The 21,542-nt window shown below is 27.5% G+C and overlaps 1 protein-coding gene across 1 annotated transcript in view; it reads right to left on the reverse strand.

Moving 5' to 3' along the window:
- LOC113388173 (glutamate receptor ionotropic, kainate 2-like) overlaps nucleotides 1-21,542 on the reverse strand; it is a 103,469-nt gene that overhangs the window by 48,095 nt on the left and 33,832 nt on the right. Inside the window, exon 3 of the mRNA XM_026625575.1 lies at nucleotides 14,917-15,101. Within this exon, the coding sequence (XP_026481360.1) occupies nucleotides 14,917-15,101 (185 nt within the window). The remainder of the gene's footprint in view (nucleotides 1-14,916; nucleotides 15,102-21,542) is intronic.

The following is a 21,542-nucleotide window of genomic DNA, read 5'->3' on the forward strand; positions in this document are numbered from 1 at the left end:
GCAAATTAATCACTGTTAAATATTTTGTTCCAATTTTTAATAATCATGCATTACACAGGTTGTCCCAGAACTTAACGTCAAGCCCAAACAGAGTGATAGTAACGATCCTCTCGCATTAAAAAAAAGGAAAAAATTATATAACGTTCTTTGAAAATTATGAGTTTTAAGTGCAACCTTGTCTATGGTGAGATTTTATTTCGTTTTTGGTCATTATGGTACCAAGAATTACACTCCTGATAAAATGCACCAACTTATGATGAAATTTGTCAACACACTAGTACTTTTTTTTAAAGAGGACCTCTCCCAATCGATCGACTTTAACATTTTTAATTGATATTTCAACAAACAATCTTAAATAAAGTCTTAAAATGGCAATTGAATTATTATTTTTCACTGTAGTCCCAGAAATGTTATTCACGGTTACGAAGGTTTTCAGTAACCATTATTTAAATACAAGTATGAAGCTCCGGTTGAAAATAAATGAGAATTTATTTCAAATGCAAAACTTGAATATGACAATGACTTGTCAATGCTTTCACATTGATATATTCACGATGAAATCATTTCTATCTCTAGTGAGCTATAAATATACATATAAAAATCGAGCGATACTGAAACTGACTACATTGTAGAGCGTAAAAAGCATCGTAAAAATATATTAAATAGTAAACTTTTCTCAGTGACTCCGAACGATGTAATCATACTCATATAACACGTACTCTAACTTATTGAAATTTTTTCATAACTTTAAAAATGTGAAATCATTGTGAGGTTTTCAATAAAATATAGTAAGTAATAAATGAAAAGCGGTGTATGGCAAATTGATTATAGGTACTTACCGTATCATAACTTAAAAATTTTAAAAGCTTAAAAATTTCGACTTATTATAAAAATTTGAGATTATTGAAAAAATTCGTTTTTCTTGAGAAAAATCAACTTTTTTTGAAAAAAAAATCGATGCGACTTTATTTTCAAAAATTTTTTTTTTGAACTAACAATAAGTAAACTCAAAGCATTATAAATCATGGTACGGAATCAAATGAATTGGAAACAAAATTAGTACTTGTAATTAAAATCTCCATAAAAATCTCTTGATGTGCTTATTTCTAATGATTATATTTGCCCAAAAATGGCATTTTTAAAAACTTTTTTCCAGGATCTCCGAAAGAGCTGGACCCGCTTTTGCAAAAAATTAATCAATTCTTTGTTCCGACAATTTAAGTTGAATGGGTTTTGATTAATTAAACTGGGCTGCTTCGTTATCTCAAAAATTGAATTACCACTTTTGTTACTGTTAATTGATATATTATCTTAATAAAACTCATATAGAAACAAGTTTAAAGTGATCAATCTAATCTAGCCATCCGTAGCTGGGGCAAGTTGCACCAGTTCGGATTTTCTCTTCTTTTTTTAAGTTATCACTAGAACTTGGATTCGTCAGTTTAAATCCATTTTAGGAATAAATTGATGGATTGATAAATTAAATTTCTTCACTTCAAGTAATGTGAAGATAATATATCACAATGATAGTAAGGTAAAATAAAGTAGTAAGAGACAGCGGCTGAGAGACCCTGCACTTATTCTTATACTTTTTATATTTCTAAACAGCAAATATCATAACCATTTTTTCTACTTTTAAAGAACAATTAGAATTGAGAGTGCTATTTTTAGTGCGGTTTTTAGTATAGCAATTATCCTCATGTATTTAAACTTATTGTGGTAATGCCAAAGAAGGTAATTTTCTCCTTCAAAATGTATTTTAAAATATCTTTGTGAAAATGAAATTGTCCGAAATGAGATATTGAATACGAATATCAAAAACTTCTGTTTTAAAGCTTGCTTTATATCATGTTGTCAGAAGTTATGGATAAACGATATTTCAATGCTTTACATCCCAATACAAGTATGAGTGTAATAAAAAAAAATCGCACATGATATAAAATATAAACTAGTGGTGCATGACATCGTGCCTTAAAGCAAATTGCTGGGTCTTCTGACACCGAAAATTAGTATTTATTGAAATTAGAATTTTTAAAAAACCTGAAAACTTTCAAAAAAACACAGATTTTTGAGAATTTTGAAAAATTTGAATTTTTTGTTATTTTTCGATTTCATACTTTTTCTGAAAATTGAACTTTTTTCAAAGCAATCCAGAAATATCAAAGCGCGTAAGCGCCGCATCGCAGTCTCTCTAATAAACATTTGTTCGAAACCCATAGATATGTAAATAAAATTTATATTTATTATTAAAATCTCTATAAAATATCTGATAAATTGCAGTGTCTAATGATCATTTTTTATCACCAAATGGCATTTTTTTACTTTTCATTCGATCTCTGAAACTGCTAGATCTGCCTTTGCTCAAATAAAACGGTACTTCACTTTGTCAATACAAATAAAATGTTTTTGAATTATCCAAATCAGACGCTCCGTTCTTTCATAAACAAATTACCCATTTTGGCTTTTTTGCGCCTCATTTTCGAAATGGCTAGACCTGCCTTTGCCAAAAACTAATCAGCACGTCTACCAATCAAAAAAAAGTGTTTTAAATTATTCAAATCTGTTGATCCGTATTCTAGAAATCGTCGACTAAAAATTGTATCCGCAAATACATGCACACAGAGACATATGATCCATTTTTGCTAAGATATGATAAAATATTCAGGAACCTCTGAAATGTGGAAATATATATAAAGGATATATGAAAAATTTCATTTTCTATTTTTTTGCGATTACAATAACTTACCCTACAGGAAGTTAACTAGTGTATAAGATAAGTATAAATTCTCTATATAAAGTCATATAAATATTCATTCATTTATTTAATTACAACAGCCTTCCATAATACATTATACGGTGCCTCGAAAAACGATTTTACGTTGTCAGAAACGTCTCTCGCGTATTAAAATCTTTTTTCTTCTCACAAAAAAGAATTTAAGTGGTTCTAAGTTTATTCATCCAGCGTTCTTCCTGTTCATCTCAAAGGCAAATATTTATCATAAATTAATAACGTCGGCTAAAATAAGACTTGTCGACTAACTCAAACACACCACGAGTCACCGACACAAAACTACCATCAAAGGGTACTAATTGTTTGCGAAAGCTTGCTAAGAATCGCATTAAACTGTTCAAAGGATCTTTGTATTTATAATTGATAAATAAACAGTGCACAAAAAACAACAATCTACATGAAACGCTAGTGAAACTCTCCAAAGGTAAGTTACTGTATTTCAAATATAACTTAATTAACTTCCCGAAGAAGTTTATGTTTTCATCAAAAAATCCGAATGGCTAATTTTATGTTTTCTCGACGTTTCAAGCCATTCTGAATCGAATGAGACCAAATTTGGAAAAAGTATGTGTGTGTGTGTGTGTGTGTGTGTGTGTGTGTGTGAACAGATTTTTTGCCGTAAATCGACGTTTTCTCCAAAACGGCTGGACCGATTTCAAAAATTAAAAAGCCATTTGATGTATCTCGATGAGGACTATCGTCTCTGAGTTTTGTGCGGCGACCGGCCGGGCCGTTTCTTTGTAAATTGCAGAAAAGTGAAAAATTTTTCGCCCACGTTTTAGCCCGCAATTCTGAATCGATTCTGAAAATTCAAAAACCGTTCGATAGATATTTATTGGGAATCGTGCTGATTAGTTTTTGGTGAAGATCGGCCGGGCCGTTTTCTTGTAATAACGTTTTCAAAAAAAAAATTTCGACAATTTTTATGATTTTTTTTTTGACGGTAGATACCATAGTTTTCTAGGTCATACTAAAATATTACGGCCCTACGACAACTCGTTTAGCTTTAAAAATTCGTCAAAGTTTGCAAAAATTGGTATAGTTTTTTTGACATTTGTCAAAATTAGACTTTTGATCGACGTTTTCTCAAAAGCGCCTGAACTGATTTCAGAAATTTAAAAGCCATTTGATGTATTTCGGGGAAGACTATCGTTTGTCAGTTTTGTGCGACGATCAGCCAAGCCGTTTCTTTGTAATTTGAAAAAAAGTGTTAAACTTTTCGTCCACATTTAAGCTCATCCTACCGAACCGATTTTAAAAAATCAAAAACTGTTCGAAAGATATTAGTTGGGAATGATACTGATCAGTTTTAGGTGAAAATCTACCGAGCCGTTTTCTTGTAATTAACCGTTGAAAAAAAAAAATTAAGCCGATTTTTATGGAATTTTTTTTAGCGATATATACCATGGTCTTATAGAACTTACTGAAATATTACGGCCTTAAGACAAATAGTTTGATTTTAAAAATTCATCAAAGTTTGAGAAAATGAGTAGCTCTTTTGACATTTGTTAAAATTAAAATTAGACTATTTACTTGGTATAATGATAGAGTACTTGGTCTTGAACATAATAAATCATTAAAGTCCTGAAAACTGGTTCAATTATAAAAATTATTGATTTTTGAAAATTTGCTTTTAGAAAATACTCCGAGTTCGTTCGTTTTCAATTATGTGTAATAAATCCACTCGGAATACTTTTAATGACTCATAAATTAATTTATTTTTTATTGATTAAGTCGATTATTTAAATATATCGGGAAGTTCATGTAACTTGCCTCAAGGCTAAATACCAAACCAACTAGTTCAATTTATAAACAAGCGTAATTTCCTTAGAGAAATTTATATTGCCTCTGTATATCAATTTATATTCGCACAAAGTTGATTTGATTTTTTGTGAAATGGTAATGTAATAAAATGTTATATAAACTTTTTATACAAAAATAAACAAGCTAAATTAATAAAAAAGCTAATATATACTCAAAAGGCCTTTAATGAAGTTAAACCTTATATAACAATTCATTTTCAGAAAAATAATGGAAAAATGAGACAACAAAGTATTTTATAATATCTTGATCGATTTACTAACATCGGATATGACCCGAGTAGTATTGTTAAATGAAAAAAAATTATTTATAATATATCGTTAAATGCTTGAAATCTAAAAAGTATTTCAGATTTCTATGCACCAAAACATTTGTTTGTAGTCTATTTTTTGAATTATCTAATTTTTATATATCATGAAATACTACATTATAGTAAGTGGTTAAAAATAATTACGTTTATCTAAAATAATGAGAGTTGAAAATTGTACTACCCATCGTAATGTTTAAAGTGTATGTATATCAATAATTCTTTTTTAACTATTAACTAGGGTACATGGAGGCACAAAGGTCCATTTTGACTTTGAGCAATTATATTATGAAAACATCACAACAATTAACACATATGAAGCAAACAAATATTTGACTATGTTCAGTAAAACTCCGAGCTAATTTGACTCTATCTGTTACTTCTGTTGTTTGTCAAAATCTTGGTTCGTTTTACCCCATAGAAGAAGGGTGAAATGGGACCCGCCAAGGACAAATGGGTACGATATCTTATTTTTAATTTTAAATAGATTTAATTTATATCTTGTAAAATTGTCTTTGTTAACTTAATTTACATTTTATTCACGATGTTTTATTGTTTACACCTTTGCAATGGCAAAGCTTTAGTTGGTCCTTTTTACCCCACCTATGTTCAAGGTTTTATAGAGGTTATATAAAAAACTGGTGAATCTAACTTAAAATTAACAAAACATTATACATTGCGTGCATACATTGAGTATACATTAGTATACACCTGAAATACTTAAAAATTATATTAAAGTCACGTGAACTAAACAACAGTGCTCATAAGCATTAAAACTTATTGATGGATTTTCAAACATTGTTGTTTATCTCCTGATAGCAACGTCATAAGAATTCCTCGACTTTTAAATGCTGTTGTTAAAAAAATCTTATTTTTACTTGTTTTTGACATATCGATGGTGGTCCTTCTAACCCACGGGCCTTTGTGCCCTGATCTACCCTATGTTAATCGACATATCTAAATGATATCTAGATATAGTCTTGAAAAGCAAACCATATTTAATGATAACAAAAACAAATAGATATAAGGGATTCATGTTTTGCTCTTCGAAAATATAACAAATCATTAATTCGCAACAGAATTGGTATTAATATGGTACAGATGACACGAAAAAAGTAGTATAAGAAGAACTCATATAATAATAATTAAATTGAAATCAATACATTTTTTGTAGAGATAAAATTAAAAATAAACTTTGTGCATCATCAAAATTAATATTATTTTAGATTATTGTACATAAGTCCAAAATGATAATATTTGCTTTTGCGCCTGGATTACAAAAACATTCATTTGATATATAATGCATTTAAATACTAATTATAAAATTGATCACTAATTATAAAATTGATCTTAGTTCTTGCTCGAAACGTTCCTAAAATCCAGTCGTCATTATCATTTCGATAATTCTTCATTTTGTTTGTATTAAATTCATATTTTACTCGTTTTTATAATCTTGGAAAAAAGTTTAGCGATTACGTTCTGGGTTGCGATTCAGAATTAATTAAAAATTAAATCGTTGAATCATGTAATTTTCATTTGCTAATGTTCGTCAAAAGAAAATGTGAAAATGATATTTTGATGGGATGATTTTTTGTATCAAAGAATAATTAGGTCGTAGTTACACATTCTATATAGATTTAGGAATAATAAAATAGATTAACTTGATGATTAATTACCAAACGTTTTCAGTAATTTATATTAGGATTAAAAACAAAAGTATTAAATACAAATTGATTATTTTTCTAAACCTTATATTGGAACGTATCATAAATGAAAAAATGTACAATTTTTCTTTATATTTTTTGTTGATAATAACAATCGTTGGTATTGTTTACTGTAATTCCAATGTTAATTGGTAATACATTACAAATATCATAAATTAAAAACAAATAATCAGGATTCACATAAAACATTATCAATTATTTAAAACAAAGTTATGGTAGTTTAACGTATAACGAAAAATATCAGCAAATGAATTCATTTCATATTGGATTGCACTCGTTGAATTTATATTATGATTGTTAATTCTAACCACATTTCAATTTGAAACACTAAATAAATATCAATTATTTATAACTCTATTATATTTAACTAGGTTTATAATGCCATTACATTATAATTGAAACAATTTGGTATTATGCATGAACGTTCCGAAAATAATTTCAAATTTATGTTCAAATATATACTTAGAAACTAACGAACAGTTAGGTAAATATTTTGTCTACGAGTATATATATATATATATATATATATATATATATATATATATATATGTTACGGTAAATGTGCACTCTCGGTGAATGTGCACATTCACCGGTAAATGTGCACATTCCCCAAAACGCTAGGTGAATGTGGCGTGTTCTCAAACAATCAAATTAAAACAATGGTGTACGTGCGTACTTGGATCGGTCTTATGAACATCTCGCGTATTTGACGCATGCGCAATAAAGACTATGCGCGAAATATGTCAAGCATGTTACAAATTTTGTACCAAAATGGTGATAAATGATTAATAACATTCTGTTGAAGATTTGTTCATTTTGATCAAGATATATAATAGTAGTTGAATAGTAAAGTAGTGAATCGTGAATAGTGGTAACTGAATAGTTAATAGTAAATAGTGAATAGATATTAGCAAATAGGGAATCATTATTAGTAAATAGTGAATTAAGAATAGTTAAATAGGTAATAGTTAATGGTTAAATAGTTAATAGTTATTAATTAAATAGTTAAATAACTATTTATTGACTAAAATAAAGAATATAAATATAAATATAAATATAAATATAAATATAAATATAAATATAAATATAAATATAAATATAAATATAAATATAAATATAAATATAAATATAAATATAAATATAAATATAAATATAAATATAAATATAAATATAAATATAAATATAAATATAAATATAAATATAAATATAAATATAAATATAAATATAAATATAAATATAAATATAAATATATGAATTAGTATTTCACCCGCACGTGCGCACGCGCGCGAGTTGAACTCACATTCGCCAAATGAGCCGGTAAATGTGCACATTCACCGGTGAATGTGCACATTCACCGAAATATGCACATTTACCGTAACATATATATTAGTTAAAACTTTTTTAATCCATTATCTGTTGAGAATGACTTGCTTTCTACAACAGTCGAAGCAGATTACCGTTAACTTAGAATTTTCAAAGTAAAGTGAAATATAAACTCAATAATAACTAAAAAAAAATTAGAAAGAAATATAAAGGTGTAATAAATGAATGAAAAAATAATTGAATATAAGCTAAAGTGTATAATTTTCCATAAAAAGAGCGAATGCTATTATAAAAAACTAGTGATTTTTGAAATTTTTTTTGTTACATTCTAGTGTTTTCAGAGTAACTGACGTCTAAATACTTGTCTGAGTAGTCAGTTACTCTGTACACACTAGCATGTAACAAAAAAATTGACAAAAATCATTAGTTTTAAATGTTACAATTATTAATAGCATGGTTTATTACTGTGTAATAGTGTAGTGTATTTTTGTATAATTAATTATCTTTGTTCCACTGAATGGCGGTCTTGACAAAGACCGAAACGTATTTATTCTGAATAGATAATGGATTAAAAAAATTTATATATATATATATATATATATATATGCTTGTTTTTGTATGTATGTCTATTCAAACTATAGTACATTTTGTTAATTTATTGTTCGGTGTACCTATTAATTAACTTTGATTATATGCATTAAACTAATAATTAATTTTAATAATTAACTTTTTCAATGTATTAGTGAGAATAATTCAAAACACTATAAATTGTAATTACATCTATCAACCAACGTTTTCTATTATATAACATATTGCAGATGCGCGCGTTTCGCTTGAAAATATACGGCTCTCATTATTTAAGTTAAAATGGCATCGATGAAATATCAATTGATAAATATCGAAAAGATTCCTAGCCATATTTACCAATATCTCTTCAGGCAGTAAAAAATTGATCGCAAGAAATCCAATATCTATCTGAAAAGATAAATTGGCTTTTTCAAAATTATGAATAGCGACCGAGTTATGAATGGATACGGTGGAGATATGATTTTAGACGCTTTTGAGAGATCCAAGGTAATCTTGAATTCACTAGAATTATTATTATAGAAAAAATTGTACATCGAAGTTATAGTATACACATATATAAAAAATAATATTCATTTCTGAGTAAATTGACGCCAAATTAGTGATATATATATATATATAAGTTTGATGTAAATTATACTTTTCAAAATGTTTTTTGATGTTATAAAACACATAAAAAATAGTCAGTGTTTCATTTTTCGTGCAAAATACGCTTCCAAGTAAAAATAGTCTGTTGGTGCATCGCGCAGAATATCACTTTACATGAAGTAGAAATTTCCTCAAAATAAATAGAAAAACAAACATTTTGTTCATGCCAAAATCAAAGCATGCCAAATATTGATATAAAAAAAACAAAAAGATATCAAATCAAAAATCAACACAAAATGAAATCAATCAAAACAATATAATTAAACTTTGAAAATATTATAAATTCAAATACAATTTTTAGTTTATTTAAAATAAACACATAATATCACAATTAAAGTGTTTTACAAATCATTGGTCCTTCGAAAGATTAATCAAATCAAACCAACACATTTAAATGCTCCAAATAAAGTTATAGATAGAAAAAAATACATCATTGCAACTAATAGAATAGTTCTGATTGATGTTCAAATTCTAATAAAAATTTCAAGGTATAAGTGATACTTTGCCTAAAGGTCGTTACGTGTAAATAATCGATTTAATTAATAAGTATTTGATTTGTATTAGATCTATCATATATGATATCATATTAACTTGTATACTTGTTCAAGTGACTACATGTCTATGTGTCTACATGTCTTTGAGTCTACATGTCTTTGAGTCTACACGTCTTTGAGTCTACACGTCTTTGAGTCTACACGTCTTTGAGTCTACATGTCTGCAAGTATATTTGTTCTTGAGTCTATTTGTCCTTGAGTCTATTCGTTCCTGAGTCTATTCGTTCCTCGTCTTAGTTTCTACACGTATAAACGTCTACACGTATAAATGTCTATTTGCCTAAGTGACTATTTGTCTGAGTGCTTAAGTGTCTACTTGTCGAAGTGTATATTCGTTTAAGTCTTTACTAGTCTAAAGGTCTACTTCTCTTAGTGTCTTCTCATCTAAATGTCTACTTGTCTAAGTGCCTAAGTGTCTACTAGTCTGAGTGTCCACTCGTCTAAGTGTCTACTCTTCTAAATGTCTACTCGTCTACTTGTCTGAGTGTATACTCGTCGACTATAATTGTCGACTTTGCAATTTCTACCTGCCTATCTGTGCACTTGTTCTCCGGTCTACTTGTCTACCTGTGACAACAATTCGACCTGCTGACTTGTCTACTTTTTTCCTTTCTTTACCTTTCAATCTGTCTTCATGTCTTCCATTTCGAGAAATTAATAAACCAATTTGGGTGCAAGTCATAGGATACAAATATCAAAAATATATTGTTAAAATTTTTTAAATTTTTGTAGTATTATTATTGCTGTTCGAGAGAAATACTCGTGATTGCCTACTTTACTCGAAAGGAGATACTGAACTGACAATAAAATAATTCTTAACTTGGTTTCAGTTCGACAGATTTTAGTAAGGAAATTTTATTATATAGTCTTTTATACTGTAATTTTCAGTGAATATTTAGGTTTTATATAATATATATTTCTGTCTTTCTTTTAGAATAAAAATAAACACCACGCATTAATCATATCAGATTACTTTTTTAGGGTATGGAGTCAGAGCATATGTTAAAACAAAGAAAACTATTATTTATCCAGCCGTTTCGAAACCATAAGGTTGAGCATTTTTTGATCAGAAATCGAAATATAAGTTGATATTGTATAAAATAATGAACATAGAATAAACATAACAAAAACATATTAAATAATATAACGATAGAATAGCAGTAGGTAGAATTAAAGACTGGCAAAATTTTCTTTTTCACATTCAACTTTCAGTGCTATAACAATTACATTTGCATTAATAATAAAATAATAAAAAAAACATAACTGTAAAATTAAGTAATCGTACGATTAGTATAGAAAATAATAAGTCATGAGTGGCTTGAATAATATTTCAAAGTAAAACTTATTTAAATCTTGTAAGAATTTAATTTTTTCGCTAATGAGATTTTGCAAAGCTGCGGCATATGAGAAGATAAATCAGCGAACAAGAATGTAATTAGGTTTCTGCATGCTGAATAAAAAAGAGCGATATATCATCTTGGACTATTTTCATTTATAATAAAAATTAATAAAAATGGTACTCGTATTTATATTAAAAATGAATATAAAACGTTATATTTGCAAGCAACAGCTGCAGTTTCATTTTGATGTTTCTGTAGAAACTTTGCAAATATGCTGTATCTTATTGTGATGTCTTGAGGCAATGTTGCTATTTAAACTTAATATATTTTTAAATTCAACGGAATTAAAAACAAAAATTTTAAATTTGATGTTGCAGATGCTGTATAAATTTCTAAAAAAAAAATGTAGAAAAAGGAGTCAATAATCCATGACATTCAGACTCTTTTGAATGAATCCTAAAAAAATTAGAAATCTTTTTAAATCGTTAAAAATGCTATAAAGATTTTTACGTGGATTTAACTGATCACGTTTGTATTAAATTGAACATTTATATTTTCCAAATTAAATTAACATTATTTTAATAATGAAGTATGTTTAATAAAACTTGAAATTAAATGTAAAGGCACATACCTGTAAAAACAAAAACAATGAACTTTTTTTTTACATTATTGGTATGCTGCAAAAATATAAATTAGCTGCATTATGGAAATATTATTGAAATTTTGAAATATCATATATATATATATATATATATATATATATATATATATATATATATATATTGAACTTTCGAATTATAAAAACTTTCTTAATTCTGTTTATTTCGAATGTAAAAAGTACAATATTATATTTTGACAAATATGTCAGTGTTTGTAATGTATTAGCTAAAACTTTCCTTATTTCTTTGTGATTAAAAGTAGATGAATGATTTTTACATTGACTTAAAGAACACTTCATGATTTTCTATAAATATATTGCGTAAACTTAAAAGTTCTAAACTCATTCTCCAAAAGCAGTATTTCTTTGGCCAATCCCTTAAAGTCAAATAAAATAAATATGAAAACCCAATTTTTACTTTAAATGACATCAAACAGAAGATTTCATCTAGCATGATTAAAACATCAAACGATGAAATCTTTTCGTCGTTTCCGAGATATAATGAATTCTGCTATTTCTATGATATTTGAATATTCTGTTTTCTTTCGTTGGTTTTACATTTTAATAAATGTACAGTCTGAATATGAAATATATTATAGAAATATAATGTATGGTACATGAAAGTAATCTGTTCCTGTATAATGTTTATTTTTTATCAATATTAAATTAGTCCGGATAAAGTAATTTCTTAAGGTACTTTCTGAGGTACTTGAAATTCTCACTTTTCAATGCCCTTTTAGATGCTTGTCTAATATAAATGTTTGCCGGCGGCATAAATCTCATAAATTTAGTATTTAATTTGTTGCTTAAAATGTTTGTTAATATTTATTTTGTAATCCAAAAATTCCAGATTTTGCTTAAAAGTGCCATATACAATGCGGTAAATACTACTAGTTAAATTCAACCATATATAAACTAATTGCATGATATTTTATTTCTATATGTTAATAATATAATAGATGTCGTAAATTTGATTTTATTATCAGGTAAATACAAATTATACAATTATAAAAGGTATTTTAAATTATACAAATATTCTAGCACTAAAAGTTTCTAACTGTAAAAATATTAAAAAATATGTGATTCAACATGCCATACTCTTAACTTAGAGATTAATTGAAAAATATTATATTTCACAAAATATTATTTAAGAAAGTACGATCTTAATTTCACATGTATTTCGGGTAATATTTAAAATGGTTGGTTGAAGCAAAGTGATTAATATGAATTCAAAGTAATGTAGAAGAAACTTCTATACTAAATATCTCTAAACAAATAAATATTTATATCATTTTACATAAATCATGTCTTAAGATGAAATATTTTATTAGTTATTAATATTTTTATATAGGAAATGATTTTTTTCTAAACTCTGCTAATCTGGTATCATTGTTATTGTGCCATATAAAAATTGGTATTTTTAATACAACAAAAATTCGTGAGTTGCTTATGCCGAGTATAATAAAGTATAAAAAAGTATAAAAATAGAGAAAAGATTTCTACATTACATTTTTATGAAGATTTGATCAATGTTTGCTACGAATTTTCTTATTTCTATATTATTGGTAATGGGTAAAAGATAATTTCATCGACTTGCAGAAAGTTACAATATATACAATATTCGAATTAACACATCATACATTTGGCATCTATTGTCGAAGTCCACAAGATTTATCATCTAATGAAGAACATTTGTTATTCAAATAATAATTCGAGACTAGAAAGTGTTTTCAATTCATTAATACGAAATTTACATATTTTCAAATCAAAGCAAACTTCGAATTATATATCGCAAGCGTGTTTTGACCTAACCATCAATTTTATCACATATGAATTATACTCTACAAATTTGGCAACTATGCTCAAAATCCAGATTGTGTTGAATATCAAAGACTCTAATAATGTATTTATCAAACATCGAATTTATGTAAAAAATATTTACTAGCAAAAAAATTAAAGAGATGTTTATGCCAAGTATGGAAAGTATGGAAATTACATGAAAAACAATTTCATTGAACTTATTTTGAAGATTTGTCACTGTCAATTTGTTAGGTATAAAATTCCTTATTTCTCTGTGCTACAAAATCCCAATATGGCTGGGAAATTCTCGGAATTACACCTTGTGTCCCGGGGTTTTTAGAAAGTAATATTTGTCCCGGATTTAAAGCTTTTGTCCCGAATTGTCTCGCGATTTCAAAATGTTATATATTACATTGAATCTTTGCAATAACTTGAAAATAAAATTACAACATCAAATAGTACCGTAACGCCGGACGGCACCTAGCGCCGAACACTCTATTTAACACGTGTTATTTAAGCGAGTATAAATCTTGTCATTTCAAAATACAAGTGAAAGGGGCGCGGGGGGCTCACATGTACAGGAACACGCATGTAGTCTCGCCTGTGACGCACACGGCCACGTGAGAGCAACAGTTTACTGTTTTAGGCGCAAAATCACGGCGTCACCTAAATAGCAATTGAAGTAATTCTATTATATTTATGCTTTTGCATTTGAGTGGCATTCAAAGATAAAAGTAGTACTTGATTGTTATTCGTAAAATGGTAGAATAATACTAGATATTTTAAACAATTTTAGTGGGTACCACCAAATAAAGTTAGTTTTTAGTAACAATAATTTAATTATGAAAAAAATTATACGAGGTTTAAAAGCAAAAAAATTAAAAGATGTAATAGAACATATAACAAAATAATAAATAGCTACTAAAATTGATTTAAAAAAACTTATTTTCATTGTATTTTTAAACAACATTTGTTTTTTATTATATTTAAGATATTCAGCATAAACACTCCCGCTCGGTTCCGGATTAGCAAAACTAAAAGTAGAAGTCCCGGTTTTGACTTGAAAAAATATGGTCGCCTTAATAGAAAGCAATTGAATAAGCTTATATCGTTATCGCCATTTTGACCAAATAATCAATTTTGTTGCACATACCATTATCAACACACTATACATTAGACACCTATGGATAAAATCCTAGACGCTGTATTCTTTCTATTTCACACTGTGCTCCGTCCATTCCGTAGTTTCTCTATTATCATTAAGAGCATAGAAATCAGAATTTCTCCTTAGCATTCGAAACAAAAGCGAAAAAACACAAAAGCACAAAACCACAAAAGCTATCATAATATATGGCATTACGATACCTTCGAGAGCGTCGTGGGATGGGGGTAGAGATTGACCAGGCAGCTCTCCCGTCTCAGTCGGTAATCCCAGCGCGTCTCCAGATGAGGCACCTCCATGGTGTCGCAAATGCTCTGAACGTGAGAGGCCGTGTGCGACGACTGCGGCCCGAATATGGCTGCGACCCCGGTGCGCAATAAATGGCACACTGAAATGAGACATTAAGGGATGAAGATATTTATCGACATTGTCGAAATTACAATATACATTATATTTTAATGAGGTTTTAATGATTTACTGATCGGGTTGTGGTGGTATCACAAATAAATTTTATCAACGGCATTATGCACCTGTATAATATTATGCATTGACTCTATATTAAGCGCAAAGTTAATTTATATTTTAATTTGAAGGCAAAACAGTTCTGATATATTTGTAAAACTTTAGTATATTTGTATTAATAATAAATATGATCATAATCAAGTTTTCAAATATATAATAGTATTGATTTAAACAATTTCATTTACACACTCATAAAAAGTTTAATTATAAATAAATAAAACTTTGAAAGAGAAAGAGAATTAAAAATTCAATACAAAAAAATGATTTCACAAATATTTTTTGTAAACTTTAACATTTTTTATTTTGCTATATAATGATATAATACTATTTAGATTCGTTTCGTAGAACGTTTTGTTGGACATTGAGACATATTCTTGATGTTAATTTGCAGCCAATCGTCGAATGAAAAGAATAAAAAATAATGAATTATTTATTTACACGGCATGTGTGTCATCATTTAGCAATTTTTTATCACTTATATACCACATTTTTGGCAGCTACACTACATATCTCTTTGTTTTAAAACAAAATTTTTTACTTCATTTTTTGTTTTTATTTTTCAATTAATGTTAGTTTATTTTTTGTCAGTGTTTTTCCTGATATGATACTGTGCAGATATTAACAAAATTGCTGAATGTTGACACACATACCGTCTCGAAACAAATAAATAAATAGTTAATTATTTATTCTTCTTTTAATTCGACGATTGGCTGCAAATTAACATCAAGAATAATAGTATATTGTATTCATATGCTTTGTTTAAATGATAATGTTGTGATGAGTTATATATTTCGGACAATAAAAGTCATTATAAACCATTTCAGTGTTTATACCTATTGTTTTTTAACATATGTATGGTACACCCTCAGGACGGTTGTGACACTCGCCCTCTTTTTGTATGATTCGATTTTATGACAAATTCATCGCATTTAAAGATAGTATTTTAGTATTTCGAAGTTCTTTTCTCTCAGCTATCTGGTTAATTACCAAAATTATTGCTGGTCAACAAAAAGTGGCACAAACGTACCCAGCCTCCCTTACTAGAATGTATCTTTCTTCTCTACACTCAAAATAATTAAATACAAACATGGTTAATAAGAATCTCCTAATTTAAGAACCTGTTTTCTGTTATATAAATGATAATTGCAAAAATAAAAGTGATGACTTAAATAACGCATTGACCAATTCGATGTTTTTTAATGAAAAATTTTGTTTATTAAAATTTAGATTCGTTGTCATGAAGAAAGACGATTAAAAATAGATAATATAAATACTTATCTTCCTTTTTTAAGACAATTTTCAAATGAAAGAAAATGTTTTCTGTGATATTAGTATTTCAAACTCTATAATTTAAAATGAAATTTTTTTAAACAAGCATGCCGAAAATTAATCTTACAATTAGATGTTTATGATACTATTGTTTAAAATCATTTTAGGTAATGTTGCATATGATCACAGACCTAGTTTGATTCTTTTTAATAGATAAAACACAATAATTTTGAGAAAACGTACAATAATTACACACAATGAATAAAAAACTTGAGTAACAATGTTATTTGCAAATAAGATTTGGTTTCAAAATATTCCAAATTAAAACTAACTTCAAATATTCGATTCTTTTTCACAAATATTAGCGTTAAACAATTTTTTTTATTACTTATGTGAGGATATTGTATTTTTTTTTTCAAATATTTTGTAAGTTCAACTGGAAAAAGATCAATCTAATTTTCGACACGTATGGAAGACTCATTAATTATTGAACATTAGCGACCCGTTTAATAATTTTTTATAAGTATAAATAAAACTACAAAAAATTACATACTACAATTAAATAATATTCAACAATATTCATCTAAAATACCAAAATTATTGTTAAATAAATTTAATTGAGCATAATCTGTCAAAACCATTTGACATTTGACGTATGAGACGCCGTGGCTTCATTTTAAAATACGCATAAGAAAAAAATTAAATAAAAAATGTGAACTTTCTGGGTGGTTTTGACATAATATCTCGGGATTACCACAAATATTTCAAGTCTAAAACTGGCCAAATCCGTTGACCCGTTTTTGAGCCTTAGCATACCTAACACCATATTGAGCTCCATTTTTATGTATAAGATAACTTAGTTTTATTTATCAATAACTGGATGTTTGTTGAACGCTTTGTAGTGAACAATTATGTAATAAAAGAAAATGTTTGTATTATTTTTTTAATTATGTAATATATTTTTATATATAAAGTTACTTTACTGAACTTGTTATACATATGAATGCATATATAAAGTTTGCTAAGGTAACAAGAATGAAATAAATCATAATGATATTTTCAAAACTTTATTTGATATATTATTGATATATTATGAAAAATCTGAGTCAAATGGCAAGTAAAATATTTAGTATTGTATAATATATCTAGTTAGAATAATAATTCCCAAATAGCAAATCAAATTTAAAATTTTTAATAAAGAATAAAAAATTATTTCAGAGCACTACAAAACAAATCCTCATCATTTTAGGTAGTTACAATTTAAGTAATATGTTCTGTAAGCATATGATGAATACTACTATTTGGTTTAATAAAATGTTACATATAAATCGAATTTCTTCGCAATAGTTTGAGCACCTCTACATTTTCAAGATCTGAACCAAAAAGCGGCCCAATGGTTGTAAAGTTAATCGAAATCGTTTTTGCGGTCGATGGAAAAACGCAGGATTGCGAACGGGTGTATTTTGAGATCTCGGCATATACATATGGGAATTTTATCTTCGCCGATAAGAATCCTATTACTTTTACAACATAAGGCAATTTAAATTCCTGCTTAATTCTAAAAAAACGAATAAAATACTCTCTTGAACTGAAATAAACAAACCAGGAATTATATATATCATTTGCAGTTTTTATAATATAAATTCAGTTAACCTTATAATTCGCAATCACATTATCATATAAATTTTATATTCAATTGAGTTTGCAAATTAATTATTAATTGAATAATTATAATAATTAAAAATAAAATCATTTTATAATAATCAGTGCTTTATTATAATTGAGGGTTTTCCAATTCAAAATACTCAAGTATCGTTTATAGAATTCAGTGGTTTAATACAAATTATAATTGAATTTGTAAAATAATTTTCAGTACAGGATAATTAAATATTTTAAATATTTGAAATCGAGGTAGCTGTTTTCGAACAAAAAGTCGACAATAGGTCAAATTTTTTGTCACATATCCATACATAAACATTTTTTTAAATTTTGTATCAAATAATCATAGATAAACAAGCATACATGCAAATAATTCAGACATTCGACATGAAATTTCGAAAGAACATAAATTTAGTAAATCCGTTTTTATGGTGACAGCACACACTTCACATTCCAAGAGTTAAAAAAAACTAGTAGGGAATAGAATATTTTTTGAATATTGTAAATCGGTTGATCCGTGCGCCCGAAATCGTTGACAAAAAGTTGTATTCACACAAAACACATACACACATCAATTTTTTCTGAGGTATGCCAAAATGTTCAGAAACCTTGAAACGTGTAGATATGCAAAAAACATATTTTCGATTTTTGGACGATTGCTATGAGTTACCCTATAAAAAGTTAATAAGTATTACTTCAAAGAAATTGAATTATAAATTAGAAGATTAAAATTCAAATATTTCTCATTGAAATATATTGAACTGTTCTGAATATAGCACATGAAATATTTTTTTAGAAACCCTCAAACCCTTTACTCGTAACAATATATACATACGTTGAACATATTTTACAAAATTTGAAATTTATTGCTAGACATTAAAGAAATTCATTCATATGATACAATTATTTTAATAATTAACTCAACAAATTATTTTCTATTTGTAAGCAAATAGAAGAACAATTCTTACAACTAGCCAAACTATTTAATTGTAATTAAATATTTGCGTAGTGTGAATTATGAGAATCAAAAATTGAAATTTCACGTTTACGTATTATCTTCACGTTTCAAAGTTTTCTGTACATTTTGGCATACCTCAGAAAAAATAGATGTAAGTGTGTATGTGTGAAGAGAATTTTTCGTCGATGATTTCGGCCGTATGGACGAACCGATTTGAGAAATGTGCTGATAAGTTTTTAACAAAGGCAAGTCTAGCCGTTGCGGAAATACGGAGCAAAGAATGCGAATGAGTGAACTCAATTCTGGCTAAAGTTCTGAAGCTCTTACTTAACTCTGAATATACTTTAAATAAATAAATTTAACTTTGTCATTCAGTTTACTTAATATTCATAAATATTATACAATGTTACAGTATTTATAATAGTTTATTTAATATTGCTCGATCATTTTCTTTACGGTATAAGAAGTACCAGCAATTTTCCTTAAGGCACAATGCTATCCACCACTAGTTTTTATATCATAATATATATTGATATATTCATACTGTGATACTGATATATAAAAAGCTCAGCAAATAAAATAATATTTTTACAAAATAATAAAACTCGTTTATAGATTGTTTCAAAAATTATTAAATTTGTTTCTAGATAGTGAGTAAATATGATCAATATTTACAATAAACAAAGATAAATTTGAACCGAGTATTATGATACAGCGTTTTGTTTAAATAAATCCTTATCAAAATAAAAACTGTAAATATAAAAAAAAACAAATACAGTTCTGACACATTTTTATGAGTTATTATCACGTTCGAAACAGAGCATGTGTTGTAAACGACGATCTATGTTTCTATCAATATGACAAGCCTCCGATAAATTTCAATCAAGTACCTACCAAGAACATGTAACAGTGTTGTGATTAATAAATCATTCAGGAATAATGTTTATGTGAATGACAGAGCCGTGTTGCAGATGATTGTGGTACAGATCATTCAGTATACATCATGGAATGAAATGTAAATGGAATCGACATTCAAACTAATTGTAATTTAGTAGAGAGAGTAGTATTCACTATCAAAATCTCTTGTATAGAGAGCACAGATAAGTATACACATAATAATAGTAAATCATTATCTGGCATTAATTAATTAGAGAGAAAGGTCAGAACGAGCATAATTACTAGGTTTCGAAGACTCTTAGAGCGGTATGATTTACGTTATTAATGTCCCTGGATACAAGTATTCTTATAAGCCCAGAGTTGTACCGTGAAAATTGGCCGGTATCATTTTCGTGATTAATATGATGGCTCTTTAGAACAATAGAAATTATATGTACATCGATATATATGTAATAATATATATATATATATATATATATATAAATATATATAATATAATACATATATATAGAAGGGGGGAGGGAGAGAGAGAGAGTGGTCCTCATTATTACCATTTTCGAATTTCTCTGCTCCCAAGAGCTCAAATGCTATCAAAATAAATTTAAAAAATCCTCTAAGAGTGTAAGTTCCTAATATTATCTATATTAACATTTAGGTAGTCCGCAATTCAATTAAAGTTGCGTATATTTATTATTAACATATGTCATTAAGTAAATTCTTGTGCCAGCTGCGATAGCATTTGTGAACTGAAATATTATGGCACTTAAAAATATTTATAAAACACTTAACCTCTAATTAAACCCATGCGGGCTGTTTAACAAAATATTTATTTACCATGACATGAAAAACTAGCTGTAAGTGGAATTCTGTCTTAAGGCAATTAGGGCATCGTGCCTTAAGGCAAATTGCTGGAACTTCCCGTACCAAAAATTATTATTTTTTTTTTAAAACGATTAACATTTTTGAAAAAAAATTACTTTGAAAAAATAAGATTTTTGAGAAACTATAAATTGGACAAAAAATTAGTTTTTTTTGAAAAAAAAAATTTTTTTTTAAAAAATTTTTTTTAAAAATTTTTTTTTTTTTTTTGAAAAAAATTTTTTTTTCTTTATTTTGACATATTGTGGAAGAAGATCTGAACTTTTTTTTTCAAAGCAATCGTACTGCTTTAACTACATAGGGATAAAATATAAAGCGCGTAAGCGCCGCGTCGCTGTCTAACGCATAAGCATTGGTACGGAACCGATAGGAATGTTAACAAAATGTATACTTATTGTTAAAATCTCTATAAAATGTCGGATAATTTGATGTGCATATGTCTAATGATCATTTTTGACCGCCAAATGGCTCATTTTTTTACTTTTTCCTCTATATCTCCGAAACCGCTGGACCTACCTTCATGAAAGTTGTATCGATTTTTTATCTTGTCAATACAAATAAAATGTTTTTTAAATTATTAAAATCGGACGCTCCGTTCTCTTAAAAACTGAGTTACCGTTTTCGGAACTTTTTGCCCCGTATCTT

This window comes from Ctenocephalides felis, unplaced genomic scaffold (genome assembly GCF_003426905.1).
Source record: "Ctenocephalides felis isolate EL2017-DRISC unplaced genomic scaffold, ASM342690v1 CF-g0.4_SCAFFOLD_03572, whole genome shotgun sequence".
NCBI classification, from domain to species: domain Eukaryota; kingdom Metazoa; phylum Arthropoda; class Insecta; order Siphonaptera; family Pulicidae; genus Ctenocephalides; species Ctenocephalides felis.